A 24,154-nucleotide genomic window follows, 5' to 3' on the forward strand; every position below is an offset into this window, starting at 1 on the left:
AAATTTGGAACACAAAGTTTTGCAAAGGTGAATGTTGAAAATGATCTTTTCATGTATTTGGAAAAATAAAAAAAAACTATTGTAAAAAAAGAAAACTTTGTAGTTTGAAAAATAAAAAGCCGTTATTATGCAGAAAAAATAAATAAATGTAATTTAATAAAAAAAAATAAAGTTCTGCATAGAAATATTTGCTTCCCCCTATTTAAATGTTAGCACCTTATCACTGTATACAATCTTTTCCCTGGTGGATGGAGACAACTTTAACTGAGTTGTAAGTCTGAGGGGCGTGGCTTCTTTTTTTTTTTTTTCCGGATCGGAGCCTCTCGATCCCCATACCTATCACCTGCTCGACTTCCATTTTTGCAATGGAAATGTCAGTGTCATTCCAATCCTCCCACCGGCACTAGGGGCGGGATGGGGTGGTGGCCCTCTCTACTCCTTCCTAGCACCCCTCGTTTGACCCCGTTTCCTCTCCATCCCTAGTGCCCTGATTCATCCCACCGGGAGACCAGGGATTAATTAAGGGTTCCTAGGGAGTTTGTTTACAGATCATTAGAAACAATGGTCAGGTAAGCGAAGGAACTCCGGCACTTGGGGCGCTGTCTGCACCAGAGCGGACTACCACTCCACCATCGGAGCCCCACCACGCCGCGGAGCTTCGCGCACCAAATATGGTCACATTTGAAAAGCTGCCTCCCGGGAAAAAAGATTGTTCTTGTTTATTCCACCAGGAGCGCTGGGCCGTCGGGGCTCCACATACTCAGTAATTTGGGGTTCGGGCAGTTTCGCGGGTCTGCTCTGCGCTAGGAGAGAGCGTGACCCGCCCTAGAAAACACCTCCAGGGATGGGCTCGGTCTCACATGTCCCCCTCCTGGGTCCCCTTGGGGGCCGCAGTTCCCAGCCTCCCAGCCGCCTCCGTCTCAGACGACGAGCACTTTATTAAATAGGGCCACACTCCGCCTTTGATCCAGTCCCAGGCCCCGGCCAAGGCAGAGGGAAACTTCAAGGAATGTAGATCCCGAACCCAGCGAGAGGGAGGCTTAAGCAAACTTCTCGGCCTCCGGTACCGGGGGGTTGGGTGGGGGGGGGCGAGTAGAGGGGTGGATTTTGCCTATTCTTCCCCAGTAAAGTACCCATCACGCCCAGGGCTAGCAGGAGCCCAGGAGAAGGAGGAGGAAGAGGAGGGGCGAGCGGGGGCTGGCAGTCTCGGGACGCGGAGGTCATGCATAATTCATCAGCTAAACTTTCGGCTCCTCCCCTTTTCTGAGGGTTGGAGTTTTCCCTAAACTTTGTTTATGGGACAGTCCGAGAGCAGCCGCGGCGGCTCCGTCTCCTCCTCCTCCTTTTTCTCTTCCTCCTCCTCCTCCTCCTCCTTCAGCTCCAGGGTAATCCAAGCTTGATGCGGGGTAGATGGAGGGGAGGATGTGAGAACGGAAGCCCCTGTGTTTGCCTTCTTGCGTCCTCTGCCAGGTCAGAAGCCAAGTCCCGAGCTGGAAGTCTCGGTCTTGTGTCCACTCCCACTCTGCCCCCAGTCCCAGCCTCTAAGCAACCAGCCTGGGAGCAGCTGACTGACGGATCGACGGACTCCGAGGCCCCGGGAGCCGAGACTGGCTGCGAGACGTGACTTTGCCAAGTTGGGCTCCGGACCGCGCGCCGGGCTCCCAGTTTGCGCCTTGGCCCGCTTGGCCTGGGCCGGCTGCCAGGACTCCCTTGGGCTCGGTCGCTCCGGGATCAGATCCTTCTTGGAGCCGAACAGCGTCGGGCTTGGTAGCGCTCAACTGTCCTGGCCCTGTCGGCCCGGGAAGCCGCGAGCTCTCCCCGGATACGGAGCTGCCGGACCACGTCCTGATCTGCACTTCCAAGCGCCCTTCTCCTCCTCCTCCTCCTCCTCCTCCTCCTCCTCGAACTTGTCCGCCTCTGGAAACTTCAGGGCCACTGGAAAGTTGCATAATTGTTGAGGAGGCGAGGATTTCCCCTCCCCTCCCCCACCGGGTCGGGCTGCCTGGCGAAGGAAGGAAGGAAGGTCTGCTTGGGATCCTTGGAGAGGGCATCGATCCCCGGCTCGTTCCTCCCCAAGTTTGTTCTCTGAAGTTTTCATTTTTAGGGGCTGATCCCCAGCTCAGCTCCCGCCCCCCGCCCCCGCTCCCGCCCCTTTTAATAAACCTGCAGTTCTCCAAGTGTGTGAGTGTGAGATTGCGAGGCGCACGATGAATCCCGCTCCCGTACCCCCTCCTCTGCCGCCCCCGGGGCAGCAAGTCATCCATGTCACCCAGGACCTCGACACCGATCTCGAAGCGCTCTTCAACTCCGTGATGAACCCCAAACCCAGCTCGTGGAGGAAGAAGATCCTGCCCGAGTCCTTCTTCAAGGAGCCCGACTCCGGCTCGCACTCCCGGCAGTCCAGCACCGACTCGTCGGGCAGCCACCCGGCCCGGCTGAGCGGCGGCGGCGGCGGCGGCGGCGTGGCCGGCGGTGCCCAGCACGTCCGCTCGCACTCGTCGCCCGCCTCCCTGCAGCTGGGTACCGGGGCCGGGGCGGCGACCAGCGCGGCGCAGCAGCACGCGCACCTCCGCCAGCAATCCTACGACGTGACCGACGAGCTGCCGCTGCCTCCCGGCTGGGAGATGACCTTCACCGCCACCGGCCAGCGGTACTTTCTCAAGTAAGTGACGGGACTGCCTCCGGCTTTCCCGGGGTCCCGGGGAGGGGTCGGGTCCGTGAGTGCAAGGGGGTACAGGTATGTTCGTGTGTGTACAAACGCGGACGCTACGTGTGCCCGAGTGCGTGTGTGGGGTGCGTGCCCAGGGTCCCAGCGCTCTCTCATGGGTGCTGAAGCTAGAGGGGACCCTGGGCAGGCCGCTGTAGTGTTGGCACTGCGTGTGGCGAGGGGGGCGGGGATCGGCCCCGTCGGGAAACGTAAAATCCCCGTTGTCGTGGAGGCGTGGAATGAAATTGGGGGTGGGGGGATTCCCGTGTTCCCTTCAGGGATAACCTTGCACCTAAAGGTGGGAGGGATGCAAAAAGCCAGTCGTGTCCAAGTGGCTCCAGATAAGGGCTGGGGGGCCGGAGAGGGCATCTGCGGATGCCAACGTGCCGAGAAAAATCAGTGGGCAAGCAAGTTCCTGTCTCTGAGAGTCTTAAGGAAAGGATGGGTTGGGGGGAAGGGAGCTCAAGTTTCTGTGGTTTCTGCGGTTCTCTCTTTGATGGGAAGAAAGCTAGGGGAAAAAGTGAGAGGCTGGACCGTGCGCCAGCCCCTTGTTGTCACCCTCGGTGATTCTGTTGTTAGTTTATGGGATGGATAAAACAAGAGTGTGGAAATTAGGTCAGGAGAATTTCATTGTGTCAGCGGGGGAGAACCTAGAAGACCTGCTGGTTGGCCCCCGTGCCTTTGCAAAATGTCTTTCCTACTCACAGCTTCTGTGGACATTAAAGTTTAATTAAAGTTTGGACAATTGTAACCACAGACTTCCGGAAAGGAAAGCTGTGGCTGTGGCCTCTCTTCTAAGAAACTAATCGTGGTGGAGAGTACAGGGCTGCAACCTGAAATGTTCCCAAGATCCCAAGGGGCCCGACCTTGAGACTGGGTTCAAATACAACCTTAAACGTCTTCATTTTAATTTGGTAGTGTGAGTACAGAAAACCTATTTAACCAAGGGGTCTCATTTGTAAAATGTTTAAAAAAAAAAAAAAAGCCCTTCACAAACTTTAAGATAAAATATGGAATGAATTCATAATTTGTGATTTCACTGGTGAGGAAATGCCCTTCATCTCTATACATCTGCCATTCCCTCTTACTTGACCAACTAAGAGTATTGGAGCCTTTTTTGTTTCATTGCAAGGATAGTCCAAATTTAGGCAAGACTTGAACCCAGGTGTTTGGGCTCTACTTTAATATGTCCAGTTGGCGGTCAAAGATCTGTATAAGGGAAACTTAGTTGTGGAGTCATTGACACTGAGGAAGGTACTGTATCCCATCCGATTCACTTTCAATGGCCCTTTCCAAATAAATGTTTCTGCTTATTAGTAAATTCAGCAATAATTAATAAATGAATCAAATGCTTATCACAGAGTTTGGAGATGACTATTGATCGCTTACAAAGATGTGATTTTTTTTTTTTTTTGCTGTTTTTAATTTATCTAACTCATGCTGGTGAATAATTATCCAAGAAACTACTGACCTTTTCAAATGAAAGTAGGTGGCATTCTGATTAATGAATGCTTGATTTTATTTCTGATATGGACACAAGACAGAGCCACTGGACTAAAGCCCATGTATTTTGTCATCTTGATTCACAATGTAGTATCCACTAACAGCCTACTGATAGGAACAGAGAGCTCTGGACTCTAGTTAAGAAAGACCTGGGCTGGAAGGAGTTTGATCATAGGCAGATCCTTTCTTCTCTCAGTTTCAGTTTTCTTATCTGTAAAATGGGCACCATAATTCTTGGAACTGAAGACCTCCCAGGGTTGTTGTGAGGATCCCATGAGATCATGTTAGGTGAAGAGTTTTACAAATTTAAAGTGATAAAGAAACACCAGGTTTTAATGTAGAGGCACCAAGAGACCGCTTTCATTTATCTATGCCCACTGTAAATCCACTACTATTTATGCTCATTTCATTCATTTGGGGCACAATAACTTAGTCTTAAAAGGAGGCTCTTTGGGGCTCCCCAAATACCATTTGTAAGGTCAGGATGCCTATAAAATTAGTCATTTTAATTTTGCTTAGGTAATGAAATTTTCAAAGATGTTAATGCAATTTTTATAGGGATATACTTAGTAAGGATTAAGTGTCTTGGTATAGTGGAAAGAGAACTGGCTCTTTGTAGACAGAGCATTTGAGTTCGAATTCCTCCTCTTGTTTCAGCCTCCCTTTGTGTAATCTTGCAAAGTTATTTCACCTCTCTCTGGGTCTCAGTTTCCATATCTATGAAATATAAGGGTTGAGCTGAATCTCTCCAAGATCCCTCCCTCCCTGTTCTAATATTTCCATGAACCTTAATGGGGGGGGGGTCCATATCCCCCCTCTCCCCCCCTTTTCAAATGACTTAAAAGAAGAAATTTGATACTAGATAAGTATGTACTGCCGAAAAATTATGTGTGATAAAAAATGAGTGGCAAATAAATTGTAAAGGAGGTTAAGAGCACTTGTGGAACTTAGAGGCTGGAGGAAGAGGGAGCATTCCCAGCTTTTCTTGGAACAGATCCGAGCCCCACCTGGAGAGTACATAAGAAAGACTGGCCAAAAAAAAAAAAAAAAAAAAAAAAAAAAAAAAAAAAAAAAAGATGACTTTTGTGTTTCTCCAGGCCTCTACTTCGGAAGGAACCCCCAAGCACTCATAATCATTGAATCATTTCTGTACCTCTGAACTTTGTCCAGGAAAACCAGGTAAAAGTAGGATAAAGGGAGTACCTGGCCTTTGGGTTCATTCACCTTAAGGTATTCTATTCTAGCCTACCATTTCTTTGATACCAAGGAAGAATCAAAGTTTTCCTCCCTTGTAGACTCCCCAACATCCCACTATATCACAGCTGCCCTCTACCTTTTACAATGAACAATTCCTTTTTTACTAACTGACCTGTGCCCAGCTGGGGTAGCCCATGCTAACTGTGTGAATGGCAGAAGTAATCTTAACTGAAAGCAGGATAATATTAACCAAGAGGGAAGGAGGATTTAATATAAATTGCTACTCTGTCAGATGGAATAACTAGCCAAGCAGATTTTTCGAAGCTTTGATTAACGATGAAAGAAAATAAATACAATATGCCAGTGTAGTAGATTTTGAAATTGGGAGACCAGGGTTCAAATACTGTCTTTGACATGAGCTGGGAAATTCTTGGCAAGTCATAACTTCAATGAGTCCCAGTGTCTTTATTTGTAAAATGAGAAGAATAACATTTGTACTATCTATCTCTCAAGGGTGATGTGAAGAAAGTAATTGGCAACCCTAAATTTCCATAGAAATATGATCCATCCTTATTACTAATAATAACTTACTTAGTTGTAAGAGGTTCCGTTGTTTGGTAGATTAAGTCACATCTTAAAAAGGGCCGTCAGCGGTCTCTTGTTCTTGCTTGTAGGGTCTCCCCATGGGGCCACTTTATCATCTGTGAACTAGGGCTAGGGGACAGGTGTCCTGCCTTAGAAATGTGGATTGAGCTATAACTAAAAGCATACATCCTTATCTAAATAGATGAAGCTACAGCTGAAAATCACTAGAGCCTTCACATCAAACCAAGTTTGGAGGTTGTAGAGGAAGGAGTGCAGGGGAGGAGAAAGCCAGAAGACCTGGCTTCCATTTCTGGCTCTGCTATTTCATAGACTTTGAGCTGGAATGGATCCCAGAAATCATCTCATTTAACTGCCTCCTTTTTACAGATGGGAAACCGAGGCTTAGAGAAAAACAGAGAGGTTAGGAAACTGAGCCTACTAAAGTCCAAATTCAGTACCCAACCACGAGGCCGCATTATTGCCTCCGTGATCCTGGACAAATCACTTAAACATTCAACCCTAGTTTTTCCACCTGTAGAATAAAGGGATTGGACTTTTGATGCTAACGGTACACACAATAAGCTTTCATCCAAGGTGGGGGGCGGGGAAGTCATAGTCATCAATGAAAAGACTTTTTTTTTCCTTTCTGGTGTATTCACTTGATCACTTTTCCATGTTTCAGAAAAGGTCTCCTTGTCTCTACTTTTCAGACATTCCATTATGGCAAATAGTATCAGTGGAGAAAATCCAGGGCGAAAAGGCCTGCCTGTATTCTGAATGTGGCTTGCAGCCTTTTCCAAATTGGCTGTTTCATCTTAACAGGCCATTAACCTGTGCTGTAACAACAATATACCTTAGCTTTTGAGTGAATTTGTGATCTCAACAGTGTGTGCATAGTCCCTCCAACAGTATTCATTGCAACTCTGTCTTCCCCTCATCATCTTACGCAACTTTTATCCGTATTCTCCCATAAATCCCTCAGTTATGAGCATGAGTCTTTTACATCAGGTAGGACCCTGTACAGGTTTAATTCTGTCCATCTTTAAAAAACTTTCCTTCTCGCCATCTTGCTACCCTACCCTCTTTTTAAGCATATATTTCTTTGTTGTAGTTGTTGGACCTGGGATTTTATGAGTATGTGGGCTAACTCCCTGTCCAAAGAACATCTTTAGCAACTGGACAATTTAGCCTCTTTATTTGAAGCACTCTGAAATTAAGTGATTTTCCTAGAGTCATATGGTCATACATTTCCTGGATATTTTATTTTTCCTCTGCAATCTCATTTACATTATAGACTTTCAATTGCTCTTTAAAAAAAAAAAAAAAAAAGGTACTCCCTTTGACCAAGTAATACCAAGTTAATGTGTGGTCTACAGTTAGCTGTCAGTAAGGAGGGCTTTTCCTGCCCAAGTGACCAGAAACATATAACATTGCAGTTGTAATTGGGATGAGCAGGGCTGAATCAAGTTTAATTTTTTGTGGGGTTTTTTGGACAGTGTTTATTAAAGAGGTAGAGAAATGGACAGAGCTTTGTAGTTTGAGTCTGGAAAATCTGTATTTGAATCTGGATTCACATATTTAACTTATGTGACACTAGCAAATGATTTAACTTCCTTCAATCTCACTTTCTTCATCTGTAAAATGGACATAATAATAGCATTTACTTCTCAGGGTTGTAGTAAAAATCAAATGAAAATGTTATAACATATAAAGCATTTTGTAAGCCCAAAAGTATTAATGATAGCATATATTATTATTATATTGAGATTAATTATTTAAAGAAATCGACTTTATCTTTTTCTACAATTTGCAGGACAAAAAGTCCTACCTTTTTCATAGAATGAAATTGTCTGTTTTCTCCTCACACTGCTCATCCAAAGGGTGGGGTAGGAAAAGGCAGGCCTGCCTGTGCTGGTCTAAGGAGCTGGTGCCCAGAAACAAGCTATGGAAATTTCAAGAGAGAGACTTGGACTCTGTGTGTGTGTGTGTGTGTGTGTGTGTGTGTGTGTGTGAGACAGAGACAGAGAGGGGGGGAAAGAGACAAACACAGAGACAAAGGGAGGGAGGAAAAATGGAAACAGACAGAAAAACATGCATGAATATATGTACATGTGCATGGTATAGATCTATACTATATATACACACAGACAGAAATACATGCATAAAGATTGTGCTTAAGATTTTATTAGAATAGGGAACCTTTTTTGATGATGTAACTAACACTGCCATTACAGATTGTGCCTTCTCTGCCATTTATAGTCTTGGAGAGGTGCCCAGGGCAGTATTGTCTAACTCAGACAGAAAGGGGGGCCCACTAACCCATATATAAGGCTCCCTGCAGGTCTCATTTTGACTTGGGAAACTGCATATTAACGTTGCCTTTTTCTTATTATATTTCTTTCCCAGTTATATTACATATTTACATTTCTCAATTATATTTTAATTTTGTTTGGGCTGCAGGACTTGTCTCTGGCCTGGGGTACTGAGAGGTTATCTAGTAGGAGTCAGAGGTGAAGCAGACTTGAACCCATCTTCCTAGTTTGGAGAATCCATCATCTCAAGCTCCCTTTCTACAAACGTACACATACACATTCATGAATGCACACATATACATGAAATTCTCAATGGCCATATTATATGGTTCAATCCTTATCCTTTTTGCCCTATTGATTTCCTGGCTTCCTTGCCCCCATACCCATGTGAGTGAGTCTGTGAGTTTGTAAGTAATAAATGAGAAGTACTGTGTTGAGATGAGAATAGTTAAATTTGTAGTAAAAGGCTAAAGGTTCAATTTCCTGTTCTACCACTTACACCTGTGTGACCAGGTAAATCATTTAGGTTCCTTGGCCTTCGTTTCTTCACTTCTAAATAAAGAGGCTGGGTTCTAAATGTGTAATCCTCTGAACCCATGGGAACTTACTAGATTCTCCAAGAGAAAGAACAGATAGAGAGATGAAATATTACATTACCATAAGCTATTATTGTTGTTGTTATTCATTATTACTATCATCCACTCAAGTCCAACTCGGATAACCCGTTGTGTTATAAAGGACACCCTGGACTATGTCAGCAGAACCAAAGTTCTGCTTGGTCTTACCAATCTGAAAATAGGTTGAAATGATGGACCAGGGGGGCCTCTATTGAAGTTTGAATTTTTTATTTATCATCAATCAGCTTGGCTGCAGGATGGTCATTTAAAAAAACATTTTTTGGGGGGCCATACCAATGCTTTGAGAGGGATTGTGACTTGCATGGTTGTGAACCCCAATGAAATTACAAAAATATTTTAAAAACTACAATAATAATAGGATCTGTGGTTATATTGGTGAAGGGAAATCCCTCTACCAATACAGATTAACTATTCTTCCCCCAAGTCTTGGGATTTACCTGGTTCTCTTAGAATTTCAGTGACTTGCTCAAGGTCACATTGTTAGGCAGGGCTAGAAAACTGCTTTCATAACTCCAGGGTTGATCGATTCTCTATTCACTACTATTATAGACTCTGTAATTAAGTATTCATTAATTAGGTCTTAAGAGCTTATGTTATTAAGAGTTGAAAAGGATTTAATTGAATTCAGGTGATTTTTGCCTGCCAGAATAGATTTGGAGATCGAAGTTTGTTTCCGAGTGTTGTGTTTTAATCTAGACTTCTCATTATCTTTGGAGATTTGATGGGGAGAAAACAGAATTAGGCATTGCATCTATTTCTTATTTTTGATTTGTCTGTCAAGCTTTTTACTGTTGGTAAAAACCAAAAGGAGTTTATTCAGCCTTTCACCCTAAAAAAACCAAGATGACCAAATTGTCTTTCTCACCTGGACACTGAATCTCTCTATCTGCAGTGTTCATATCTCTGAAATGGGAATAATGGCTTTATATTGTCTCTGGAAGATGATGAGTTATATAATATTGGAAAAGTAATTTAAAGATGAAGTAGAACTAAGTTGCTTAATGCCTTAATTACAATTGTTGAGAATGATTAAATCCCAATTGGGGTGGAGAGTTCAGGGTAAAATGAGCCATGAGTATAATGCCTCACCTCTCAGTTTCTGTTGAAAGGAAGGAACATAAAAAGCCCCATTGCTCCTATCCATCCTGTAGTGAAATATTTTACCATGGGCCAAAGGGTAGGTGGGAGAAAAAAAGTCCTAAAATAACCTAAGATAATGTACAACCACCCTTTTGTATGAGGAGGGATAGAAAGTTAGGACATTTAGCAGTGATTTATTTATGATGGACGATCAAGGGCCAGAGACTTGGTCATAGTCATTTTTGAGGCATGTAAGAGTGATGATCAGGCCCATTTTAGCACATTAACATGAGACTGTAGTGTGTGTGTGTGTGTGTGTGAGGGGTCTTAACTTTTCTAGTGTCATGGATGCCTTTAATTCTGGGAAAGCCTATGAACCAAAGTTTACTTAGAGGCTGACAAAAATAAATGGATGAATAAGTAAATAAATACATGTATATTTCTCATCCAAATTCATATACCCCTAACACCTTATTTATGAATTCTAGGCTCAAAACAGTAGCAGAGCAGTAGATTAATATGAAAGTATAGAGAGAGATGCTTCCAAAGTACTCTGGGATAATGGTAGTGATAGTGTGGTAATGGAAGCATCAACAGTTTTTATTTATTGACTATCTTGTGCATGTAGCACTTTTCTAGGTACAATGGAAGCTACACAAGAATCATAAAGCCTGTAAAGATTTCAAAGGGGACACAAGACTAGCAAGAAACAACAATCAATAGGACATGACAGGCAATATATAATTATATATTAAATTTTGTGTTGCGGACTCTGATATGAGTCAGAAGAGAGGGGGATTATAGAGTATAATGAGGAAAGCACAACCTCTGAAATGAGAACGTCTGGGTTAAAATCTCCCCTTCCTAGTCATTTCCTGCCTGTGTTATTCTGAGCAAGTCATAGAACCTCCATGATCCTGTCTTATCTTGGAGATGAGGAGTTTGGCCAGGGTATTTCTTGTCCAGTTTTTGATCCATGATGGTTGGAGCATGGGTCAAGGAAGATTTTAGTGGTTGTGTGAGACATAAGCTGGACTTGGAAGGGTAGGGAGACTCTGGGATGATGCAAAGAACAGGGGAGGGAGACAGTGTGACCTACCTAGTCCATAGAGAACTGACCTTTGAGTCTGGAAGATGGATTGAAGTCCTTTGGATACATACTGGTTATGTGACCTTGGAGCAAATTATAAATTGCTGAAGAATAGGAATTAGGAAGGAATACCTTTTCATTAAAGAACTTAATTCACATGAACAAACACGTCTCAATATTACCTTTCTTTTTAGAATAAATATAAATCAGATAAATAAAAACCTATGAAACAAAAGTAGCTTTAAATTTCTAATCAGGAAGGTTCCAAAAAGGGGGGATTGGGGACACAGGGTAGCGATAGGAATGGGGGAGTCTTCCAAATCAAATAACAGTTCTTCCAAAGGCTCCGTTCTCTAGCTATGTACTTGGCTTCTTAAAGATCTCTGCTTAGTGCCTTCTTGACCTGGAATTAACCTCTGACAAGCCTAATAAGCCTAGATCTAGTTTCTTAGTCCACAGGGAATTGGAAGCAGCAAGAAGGAGCGGGTAGAGTACTGGTTACAGGTTACAACAGACAGGACAATGACATCCAGACAAGTGGCTCTTGACATCGAGGGAGAAGGCAGAGACACTCAGAACTGGACACAACTGTGAGTATTACTACACAGTGACAATGATGATTGTTCATGATGATGATGTAGGATCAGGCTTAGAGCTTCAAGAACACTCAGAATCCATCTATTCCACTTTCCTCCTTTTAAAGATGGAAAAATAGAGACCCAGAGAAGTTAATTGACAATGTCACACAGATAGTAAATAGTGGAGCTGAGATTTGAACTCAAGTCTTCTATCTTCAAATTCAGCTCTCCTTCCACTATACCAGGTTCCTCCTCCTAATAGAGTAAACTATCCATAAAATTAGTTCCTATGAGTGAAGAACAATACATTAGTACATAAAGATTCTGCCTAAATGAAGTCTGTTAAATTGAATGGAGAAGAAAATGGCAACCGCTCCGGTGTCTTTGCCAGGAAATCCCCAAATGGGGTCAGGAAAAGTCAGGCATGACTGAAAAATGATGGAACAACTGTATTGAAATCAAGCTTTCTTCTTCCTCTCCATGCTCCTTGTCTTTAACTTTAAAAAAATATTAAGTTCCAATTCTTTCTATCATCCTAAACCACATTAAAAAAAAATTATTTAGTTATTAACAAAGCATATGCATAGGTAATTTTTCTAACACTGACCCTTGCAAAACCTTTTGTTCCAAATTTTCCTTTTCTTCCCCCCACCCCCTCCCCTAGCTGGCAGGTAGTCCAATACATGTTACATATATTGAAATATATGTTAGATCCAATATATGCCAAACCACATTTTCTAGACCTCTTTTCCATCTTGCTCTGGTTCTCAAATTAAACACTGATGGAGAAGCTCAAATTCACATTCTCAGATAATTTATTCTTAAACGACTGAGGGCTGACAATTCTAACTTGTTCTACAAGGATTCTCAATTAGAAAACAAAACAATGTACCATATGGAAGTTATGTATTATGTGCTTGATCCCTACTATCCAACACTAGCCCTTTGTTTTTAAAAAGCACTTTGATACTCCTTGAGCCTGGAAAATAAAGCTAAAACCAAACTCTATTCTGTTTTGTGCTTAACCTAGCTTAGAACATTTCAAACGATGTGCTTAGAAATAATAACATAACTAATTAGAGACAAGCATGTCTGATGGCTTGTGTTTACTCTTTTCCTGATAGTGCTGAATCTTGAAGGAAATTCAGCTTCATACTTACTAGCTGTGTGACCCTGGGCAAGCAAATCACTTAATGCCATTTGCCTTAGTTTCCTGATCTTGTTTTTCCTCCTTCCCTTTTGCTGAAACCTCCATACCCACCCCAGGAGGAAAGCTAGTGAATGGGCTTCCCAGTCTGCCTCATTTCCAGACATTTTTCTTTCTAGGTGTTTAGAAACAAGCATTTGTCTAACTAACCAACCAGCTGAAGAATGGAAGTCAGTGAGTCAAGGAGGTGAACATGCTTTGTTCTGACCAATTATTTATTTAGTTTTACTGAGATGAGTGATTTTCTTTAAAATGGCATTAGTTTCAACTTTGTGTAGACTTAAAGTAGTTGCTGTTTTTTCTTAACTCCTCAGCTGATTTATGCATATTACTCTTAATGGACTTCCCTAGAACTTTGAATATTCTCTGGGAGGACTCCAAGTTCCTGGGTAAGATTCTGTGTTGTGATCTTGCAGTCGGGTGGTAGCTTAGTTTTAATTGAAGATGATAGGAAGAAAGATTGCATTGCCCCCTCCCACCACCATATTTTGACTTATTCAATTTCCTTCCTCTCTTTAAAAAATTTCCTTACTCCACTAAACCTATCAGAAGTTCCATCTTTAAGGCTCCAATTAAACCCTACTTCCTGTGTGATGTTTTTCCTTATTCCAACCAACAATGACAGTCAGAGAAAAACGTGGAAAGGCACAGATAAGGATGTGCATATAATATATGGAATAGTCAAAGCCAGGAGGGGAGAGGTTAAAGTTGACATAGTAGGTCTAGTGGAATCTAGAGTCATATGGGAGTAATACAGTACCCTGGAGAGCTCCTGGGAAGAGCAGTTGCTCTGACAGAAACTGAGGGGTGGGGGAGAAATGGAGGGCTTTATACTTCAATCCAGAGACCTGTTTAGGTAAACTACCTCTGGAATTATCTGGTTGTTAAAAGAATCTTTTCTTTTACATTTGCTTTCTTTCAATGTGAGCTGGCCTACAAGAACCATTGTTTCAAGAAATTTTCACCTTTCCATCAAGTGGAAATGTCTGTTTTGACATAATAGATTCAACTCTCTTCTTTAATCTCCTGCTTGTTCTTCTGTAGCCTGGAAGGAAACTTCCCAAATCTGGACCCTAACACATGAAATAATTCACTAGGTAAATTTTCCCACTAAAGTTAAACAGTGTTGATCTAAAATAGTTACTCCTTTTTAAGCTTTAATGAGGGGAAAGCAATTAAGAGAATATTGGCTCACATTTTAAAAAAAAATATGGTATTTTATTGCTAAGAACTATGGCTATCTGGGTAGTAGAGTGAATTGAACAGTGAATCTGGGTCAGTTCAAATCCAACCTCAGACACTTATTAGCTATGTGACTCAGGGCTAGTCACATAATCTCAGTTACCTCAACTGTAAAATATGGATAATAACAGTATGTATCTGACAGAGTAGATGTAAGAGATTATATTTATAAAGTGCTTAGCACATATTAGACCCTATATAAGTGTTCATTTTTTTCTCTTTCTTACTTTAAAAAAGCTTTTGCATACTTATTTGATCCCTAAAGTAACTGTGTATTGTTCCCTTCCCTCTCCAATTTTTTTTTTAATTGAATCTGTGATTAATTGGTTTAAGGTAGTGGTTCTTAAAGTGTGGTCCTGGGGCCACCTGCAGTTACTTTAAGACTTGGGGTCTGTGAGTTCAAAACAAATAGCAGATTATGTTCTGAGAGAGGATCAGGTTGAAATTTATAGTTCAGAATAACATGAAACTGCAGTTTCATTTTATGCATTTTATCATTCAGATCTTGGTTTCTATTGGCACTTGAAATGATTTTGGTGCTAGAAAAATGCATTTATTTTATCAATGCGTGCACATTGTCTGGGCCCCACATGCTTAGCCATCTTGTTAGCCAGACATACACAAATGTGCTAAAATTGTATTTTACAGAAATATTTACTTGAAGGAAGGAAATAGAAGTCTGGAGAGAAAGAGCTTGCTTTTTAAATAAAGTTTCAAGTATAATCAGATATGTTAAAAATATAATTACCTTCGCTCAGGCCTACATACATACATACACACACACAGGAGGGGGAGGTCTGGACTTGTGATTTCATCAGTATTGGGAATTTCCAGTGTGGAAATTCTCTCTACCAGTCAAAAGTTTATATCTTAAAGTCTTAGAGAATCGCCTGAATTACTGAGAAATTAGGCGATTTGTCTGCTGATGGTTAACTGATTAGTATGTATTGGTGATACAGCCTTGAAGGGTAAGTTTCTATCCTTTAAGCCTGGCTAACTTTCACTATAGATACTTGTGTTTATATGTGATTTCACTGACGGAGGGATGACTGTTGGGTAATGAAAGTTTTTGGGCAAAGAAGCAGATAAATACAACTTCCCAAGATTCAGAGGGTAGTAATCTGCCAAATCTCACACCAAAGAAAACACAATTCCTTGAAATATTGAAGTGTGTCTGCTTGTTTTTACCCTTCAAAAAAAAAATGACTTTTATATGAAGTATTTGAAATAGGTACTACACCATAAGAAAAAAAGTTGACTTTTTGGTGTTTCACTTAGTTTTTAAAACTTAAATTCAAGTCCAGCCTTCCTCCCAGTTCTTCCTAGAGAACTCGGCTCAGGGCTTGCATAATTGTGAGTTTGGTGGGAGGGTTAAAACTAAGGAAGTCGAGAGTAATGTAAACCCTAGAGATGTTTATGGAGTCTCTTGGGTTTTCTGGAGAAATGGTCTTTTGAGCTGCTAGCTCCAGTATTATCTTCTTTGTTTATTTACTCTTTGAAATGTAAAGTCCTATGCATATAGATCTGACTGCAAACATCTTGGCCTCTATACACACCCCAGGAGGACTGCTAGTGAGTGGGTTTCCCAGACTGCCTCACTCCCAGAGATCTGGCAAATCCTGCTGCTGCAATCAGTCAATTAATTCTGCTTGCGATAAAGTTTTTTTTTTTCTTTATTAAAGCTTTTTATTTTTCAGAACGTATGCATGGACAATTCTTCAGCATTAGCCCTTGCAAAACCCTGTGTTCCAGTCCCTGCCCCTCCTTCCTTTCCCCACGCCCTCTCCTAGATGGGAGGTAGTCCAATATATGTTAAACAGGGTAGAATTACATGTTAAATCCAATATATGCATATATATTTATAGAATTATTGAGGTAAAGTTGTAAGGGAGAAGGAAGTGAAAAAAAAGTGTATTTCTAAAAAAAATATTGACTTAATTTAGAAGGAAATAGAGGTGTGGAGAAATGATCTGCTTCAATGAAGATTAAATTTTTTTAAAACTTTTTTTTAAACAACCTCCCTTCCCTCACCCCTTAGCTCTTCTATATTTAAGTGCCTTCTATGTTCTAAGCTCCATACCAAAGCACTCAGAAGGTTAAAGGTTCTGTCTCCTATGCAGCATTTAGAATATTTCTGCTTTGCGTCTGAGTACTGCATTGGTATGTTTCTCCTCCCACTACAGATAGGTTCATTTAAAAGGAAGAGAAAGAGGATTCAATTGTAAATGCTCATTTAAAGCATTTTTAAAATTAATGAATTTATTTTAATACACATTGCTTTATGAATCATACTGGGAGAGAAAAATAAGAACAAAAGGGAAAAAAGCAGAAAAAAAGAAGTGAACATAGCATGTCTTCAACAAGCATTTATTAACTGCCTGCTATGTGCCAGGCACACTGCTAGGTGCCACAGATTCAAAGACCAGGGTGGGAAAAAAGAAAAAAAGAAACAATCTCTGTGCTTAAGGTATTTATAGTCCCTAGGATAAGGGGTGAGGGGAGGTGGGGGATAGCAGTTAAGTAATTACAGTTAAGTAAATACAAAGTAGGCATAAAATCATATGAATTATACAAAAATCTTAAAATTTCATAGAATATCAAACAAATATAGAATCATATGAAATAATTCCATACAAAATCATATAAAATATACATTTTGATATGAAATTGTAAAAAATGTTCAAAACCTTACAAAACAATTTCATTCAGTCATAGAAGATAGATGAATAATTCCATGCAAAGCATATAAATATACAAAATTTTGCATGAAATCCTATAAAATGTACAAAATTATGCAAAATAATTTCATACAAAAGCATAGAAGACATGATATGACATATAAAAATACAAAATTTTATATATGAAATCAAAATATTCAGTCATGAAAAGCAATTTAATACAAAATGATACAAAATAATTTTGTGTAAAACCTTATATCATATAAAACAACTTCATAAATTTAATATAAAATTTTAAACGTTATATAAAGCAATTTCATACATACAAATTATTTCATGTAAAATCACATATATTTTCACAATTTCATACCAAATCATACAAAATATTCAAAATTGTACAGAGCGATTTCAGCAAAATCATACAATATATAAAAGCAATTTCATGCAAAATTATATAAATATTCAAAATGTTATATGAATCATGAAAATTCAAACTCATACAAAGCAATACAAAATTGTACGAAATAATTTTGGGTAAAACCTAGTACATCATACAAAGCAGTTTCCTACAAATATATAAAATCATACAAAATGGTTTCCTACAAAAACAGCGTCATACCAAATCATTTCATGCAAAAACAAAATATTAAGAACTTCATACAAAATTATACAATATGCAAAATCATATTTCATTTGAAATCCATTTTGTACAAAACCATGCTAAATAATTTCAAGGAACAAAAAGCACTAAAAACTGGGGAGGAATTCCTAAGCTTATGTTTCAAATAGAATTCCAAGGAAACTTTTTTTGCCTTGGTATTTTAAATACCTTGAGCAGTGGCTACCATATAGTTGACATTTAATAATAAACAAGTGATTGAGTGATTGTAGAACTGTGATTTAACTGAGTGTGTTTTAAAATCATAATTCCCCCTTTCTTACTCAATGCAGTACATGTTTCTCACAAAATGCAGAAGTCTTATCTGTAGTGAGAAAGAAGCCAAGTTGAAGCTTATTGATTCTGAGCCTAGTGCCCAGTGAAACTGACCCCTCAGCAAGAAAATGTTAAGTGGTGCTAGGGCCTTGGAAGCTGGACTCTCAGGAACGTGCACAGGGAGTGTAAGCCACACTGCTTCACAGGGCTGTCATTGTTGTTCCTGTTTGCTCACTGCTTTCATTTTAATAACTATTGAGCAGTTGGTGATTATTAACAGATTATTCCAAACAGCAAGCACAGAAGTACCTTCTTGTCCGTTAAGGATAGTCTGGAATGCCAACGGAGGGGAGTTATTATTATTTTTTTTAAGGTTCTAAAATCTGTCTTTATTTAAATTGAAAGAAACTTAAAGGTGGGTGGAGCAGGAGAAATGGTATAGCATAATCCCTTTCAATGATTAGCCACAGCTTCATGAATAGAGTTTGCCACCGCCTTCTTGATTTAGCCTAATAATTGGCCAGCTCTGGTTAATCAGTGGAAAACTATAGTTTGTATGTAAGATCTCAGATTACCAGGTAGGGGCCCAGTTATGAATGTAGTGGAATTCGTAGACTTTTCAGTCTTTTACATAGAATCCTAAAACAGGCCAAGTCATGGCACTGTATTTGTCAATGAGCAAGTTAGGGGAAAACCTTTGGGACAAGACTGAGCTTTTAGAATTCTTAGAAGGCCCCTTTGAAGCCTGGAGACATCTTGTTGACTGATGGGTATCTATTTTGAGTCTTGATTGGAGAGCTGTTGAAAAGGCACTGAGGATGAAGTTCCAATTGAGTGTGGCGGCGTAAACTGATTCCCCTGAACGGCTGTAGCTGCTGTGACAGATCATATTTACTGACACTTATTATAAATGGATTTTCAAAACAATGTCGGTTTTGTATAGCGAGAGTCCGGTCTGCCAAGATCGGAACAAAGAAAAGTTATAATGTAATACAAGAAAAAAGGGACACTGCATAATAAATAATAGCTAAAGCCATTAAAATATAAGATTTCCTTTCTGAATGTAAATATAACTCATTAAATCAGTGCTCATAAAAAAACAGATTTTTCCCCTATGAGTCCAAAGCACGTATAGAGTCTAAAGAAATACGAAGTGGCTAGAAAAGTGTCCAGTTCTGGACATTTTAAATGCCAGGCTGTCATAAAGAGTAGGCAGTAAATGAAAATATGTTTGTTAGAGTGGTATATTCCCCATGTGGGACCTCTCTTGTCACCTCCATCAACATGGTCATCCATCTGGGCCTTGTTGAATGAGTTCTAAAGAATTGCTAAAGGCCTAGAGAGATTAAGCTATTTGTCTAGTGATTTATCAGTTTATAAATGTCAGGGGCAGGCTTTGAGCCCATGTCTTATTGCCTTTAAAGATAAGTAGTTGTTGTTGTCCCTCAATCTTTTCAATCCAACAACAGGCAAGACCTAAGAGTGTGTGTGTGTGTATAATACAACCATAGAAGCTTTTAACTTGGGGTCTTTGGACTTGTTTTAAAAAAAAAAATTGAATCACTGTATTTCTACACAATTCTACATTCTTTTGTCATCCTTTGTATTTTATTCCATATATTTAAAAACATTAGTCTGAGGAGGAATGACTTTGGACTTCAGAAAAAGCCTGAAATGTGGGGATATCTGAGCAGATTGGTTAGCGCACACCTGCAGTTCCCACTAAGGAGTCAGAGGCTGGTGGACTACTTGATTTTGGGAGCTCTGAGCTATAGCAGACTAATGATTTCATCTCTACATTGTCTGACAGCAAAATGATGAGCTCCTAGTAGCAAAGGGCTGGTTGACTAAGGGGGAAGGAGGCAGACAAGTAGAAGTAGATTAAATCTCTTAGTAGTAGGATTAAGTCCATGAGTAGTCCCTGTACTTCCAATCTGAGCAAGGCAGGGGAGACCTCCCCCAAAGAAAGAAATTTAGATCTTTTGAGATTTGTTTTGATTATTAGAATCAAATGAGATATCATAAATAATGTGCTTTGTAAATCTCAAAGTACTAAACGAATGCCAGTTATTAGTAAAGCATTGAGGTTTCCTGAGGTGTCATTTTGTTTTATTTTATTTTTTAGAGGTGTAATTTGAAATGGCTATTTAGTCTCCTTGAATTGCCATGAGATAATCTGTTTATGGAAATGGACCTGAACTATTTCCTGAGTCAACTCCAGGAAGAAAGAATTCATAACTGGTTTGCCTAGTCAGAGGAACAAGGAAGAGCTAGCCCTTAGCTTAAAAAACAAAACAAAACAAAAAAACATTTTCCCTGAGCTGGTTTTGTTGACAACGATTACACTTCTCAGAATGGCTTGACTTGAAAAAGGAGAAATTTCCCCATCCAGTGTCGGGCCACATGGCACGATGGCTCTCCCTGCAGGGCCATGCCAAGGGCCAGCTCCCCTGCGTGTGTCCGGTTCCAGACTTGTCTGGCAGGGGGTGCGGAGATGAGGCAGGCAGCAGATAACCAAGGGACGCTTGAGGGACTGGCCAGGCTTGGAGCTGCTTCCTGCCTCAGTAGGCTTTGGGAGAAGTGAAAACCTGCTTTTTCCCCTCATGGCCCATAATTCCTTCCTTGGCTTGTGAAGGTTACTTAGTACAGGACAAGAGTTTCTTTGTAACAAAGCACGTCTAGTGCTCAGGGGTCTAGCGTGACTAGCAGCTATAAATTGTATGGAAGTAATTAAATTAGAAGGAAATGTCCTGTGGGCTGAATTTAAACGGACAGAGGAGTGTTGGTGATTGTTATTATTTTTTTTCTTATACAGAGAGTGGGTTAGGGGAAGAAAAAGCATGGGAGATGCGAGGGTTGAAGAAAGACTTGGTGGAATGGTGAGAAATACTTTGTAATAGACAAATGAGCAGCTTTGCAGCATTTAGTCAGGCACTGTCCAGCTCCAGATTGAAGCTGGATAAATCTTGGGAAAGATAACCAGCCTGAGCATCCAAGGGGAAAACATCAAAACAGTTCCTATCCTCAACGAGCTTACATTCTATTGAGTTCATTCAATTCCAAGTGCTACAGTTTGTTAAACTTAATTCTTTTTTTTTTTTTTTTTTTGAGGCAATTGGGGTTAAGTGACTTGCCCAGGGTCACACAGCTAGGAAACTTTAAGTGTCTGTGGTCAAATTTGAACTCAGGTCCTCCTGACTTCAGGGCTGGTGTTCTATTTACTGTGCCCCTTAATTTTTTTTTAAGAAAAAGGCAAAAATATGCATAACTTGGGAGTGATTCCTAGAAACATTCTTTCATGTAAGTCTCTCCAGGCTTTTCTGAAATCATCCTGCTGATCGTTTCTTACAGACAAATAATATTCCATCACATTCAGATACCATAACTTATTCAATCATTCTCCAGCTGATGGGCAGCCACTCACTTTCCAGTTCCTTGCCACTACTAAAAGGGCTTTGGCCATCCTTAGCCTAGGAAAAATTCAAATTTCAAAGAATGATACTCAATTAAATCATTCAATATTAGGTATAAAATACTCTGCCAGATATGGTGTATGATGCAACAATAAATAGGACATTGTCTTTGCCTCCAAATAATTTGACATCTAGTTGAGAGAACGACACTAGGAAAGTAGCGGCTTTCTAAATATGGAACAGAGGGACAGAGTGATAGAGGGGAAGGGGAGAAGGTTTATGTGGCAGAATCTGAGTTTGGTCTTGATGAATGTTGGAAAAAACTGCAGAGAAATTTCTGCATATTATAATAGCTCTATAATATTGAGCTATTATAACTCACATGTGTGTGAGTACATGTATGTGCTAGAGTGTATATGTATATGTGGGTGAAGAAGTGTATGTGTGTATATGTTTGTAAGAGAGTGTAATGTCTGTGTGTGAGTATATGTGAGTGTGTTTATATCTTCCACTCTCCATCCCTTTACCTACAAGAAGTTGCTCTTCTGGTCCGTCACAGCCCGAAATGATTCCAGGGTCTAGCCCTAGCTCCTTGGTGGAAGGTGCACTTAATAAATGAATCATAACATAGTCAGGTCATAAACAGATTTTGAGCTGGAAAACTCCTCATTTTGCAAACTGAGCTCCAAAGGAAAGAAGTGATTGGTCCAAATTTACACAAACTGGAATTTGAATTCATGTCTTCTGGCTGAAATTCAGCATTTTTCCATTAGATCTTTTTCTTCAGAACCCCTGGCAATTATAAGAACTCCCAGCAGGCATCCTCTTCTGACTTCCTGCCAATCATCTGAACTCCTAACAATTACTGCCTGTATGGGGTGTTTGGCAATTAATCATGCTGTACCTTTAAACATTTCCTCTATTGTCTTGAGCTGTTATTAAAATCTTTTATAGTTTAACTTTTCATGTCCTAAGGTCTTATCTTCCTGACTAGATTGTAGGCCCTTTAAAAGAAGGGGGGACCATAGGATCAAACGGTGTCTGTCTACGTCTTTGTTTACAGAGGGAGACCCTGTAGAGTATCTTGCACATAATAGGTGCACATTAATAATGATATTGGTGATTTTGGGTTTTTTTATTTTAAATTTTTTTTGTAAATCTAAGCTGAAATTAGGAAGGAATGGTCAGGACCTTGTCCTAGGGTGCTGAAATTTAGAGACACCTGATAACTACTTAATGTCTTTAACAGCTAGAAACAACTGAGCTTCGCAACTAGTGAGCCAGAGTAACTGGTTGAAATAAGAAGCTTCTAATTCGGACAAGGTCCAGCTTGTTCTTCCTTGGTTTGGCTCTACTCTGTTCTCTCTCGTCTCCAGAAATGACCTTGTGGTATCTTGAGGACTCAATCCCAAATTCTGAGACATTCTCTTGAAATGCTCCCTACTCCCCCCAAAAAACAATCTGATTGCTCTAGGGATTTGGAACTAGATTTCCAGGCTTTTTTTTTTTTTTTTTTTTTCTACTTTCCTCTTCTAAGGGTTGGATCTAGACCCAAATCATTCCTACTTACAGGGACTCTGATGTTGATTTTTTTTTTTCCCTTTGAAATCACTTGGTCACAGGAGATCATTATATACTTCAACAACAATACTAGATGATGACCAGTTCTGATGGATCAGGCCATCCTCAGCAACGAGATCAACCAAATCATTTCTAATGGAGCAGTAATGAACTGAACTAGCTATGCCCAGAAAAAGAACTCTGGGAGATGACTAAAAACCATTACATTGAATTCCCAATCCCTATATTTATGCACACATGCATTTTTGATTTCCTTCACAAGCTAATTGTACAATAATTCAGAGTCTGATTCTTTTTGTACAGCAAAATAATGTTTTGGTCATGTATACTTATTGTGTATCTAAGTTATATTTTAATATATTTAACATCTACTGGTCATCCTGCCATCTAGGGGAGGGGGTGGGGGGGGGGTAAGAGGTGAAAAATTGGAACAAGAGGTTTGGCAATTGTTAATCCTGTAAAGTTACCCATGTATATATCCTGTAAATAAAAGGCTATTAAAAAAAAAAATCACTTGATCATCCATCCCTTCCTTTTAAAAATACATATAGGTTTTCATAATAAGAAATAGTCATAATTAGGCCCATGTTAACTTGAAGAAGCTATTGAGCGCCCTGTCACAGAGATCGATGCTCAGCCCTATGCTATTGACTTTTGTCACTGAATTGGATCAATCCATATCCACAACAAATTTGTGGATAATATAAAATTAGGAAGGATACTTGAAACCAGATATGGCAGAATCTGGATGTAAACATATTTTTATGGTCTGGAAAATTGGAATGAATTTAACAAGATGAAAATTAATGGGGATAAACATAAAGAAATCAGGCAGAAAGACCACTTACTTATTGGGAATGTCATAGAGGTTCCTGTCAGGCAAAGAGTAGACTTCCTGTGACTCTGAGGTCCTTTCTAATTCAGAGAATCTGTGATTCAGATGTAAGATATTGGTGGGGATAGAGCAGGAGGCAGGCAGGAAGAGGATGTGGGGAAACTTGGATCCTATTGTCACTTAATTAACATTGTGACACAGACAAACCATGCCTCAGTTTACTCATTTGTAAAATGAGGAAATTTCCAATTTCCCTTCCATTTCTATGAATTGCCTTGAGGGATTGATAAATTGATTACTTGATTGAACTGTTGAGATCTGGAGGGCAGGATTACTCTTTCCAGAGAAGTCACCAACACAGCTTGGGATTCTGGAAACATGAAGGATGTGACTTAATTTACCTTTTTTTTTTGGAAGGGATGATAGTTATAGCACTCACTGGAGTAGATCTGGGTAATTGAATGATTAATGAATAAAACAGTGTCATACTATTGATATTCAAGCAGCATGGTCTATATTTTTCCCCCCACAGATATAAAAATTGGTTGTTTAAATTAAGTTGTAGAAACACATA

The 24,154-nt window shown here is 40.2% G+C and overlaps 1 protein-coding gene across 1 annotated transcript in view; it reads left to right on the plus strand.

Moving 5' to 3' along the window:
* The first annotated feature begins 1,153 nt into the window (after window positions 1–1,153).
* WWTR1 (WW domain containing transcription regulator 1) overlaps window positions 1,154–24,154 on the plus strand; it is a 158,569-nt gene continuing 135,568 nt past the window's right edge. The window contains exon 1 of the mRNA XM_031957784.1: window positions 1,154–2,662. Coding sequence (XP_031813644.1) covers window positions 2,208–2,662 — 455 coding nt within the window. The 5' untranslated portion in view covers window positions 1,154–2,207. The remainder of the gene's footprint in view (window positions 2,663–24,154) is intronic.

This window comes from Sarcophilus harrisii, chromosome 3 (genome assembly GCF_902635505.1).
Source record: "Sarcophilus harrisii chromosome 3, mSarHar1.11, whole genome shotgun sequence".
NCBI classification, from domain to species: Eukaryota; Metazoa; Chordata; class Mammalia; order Dasyuromorphia; family Dasyuridae; genus Sarcophilus; species Sarcophilus harrisii.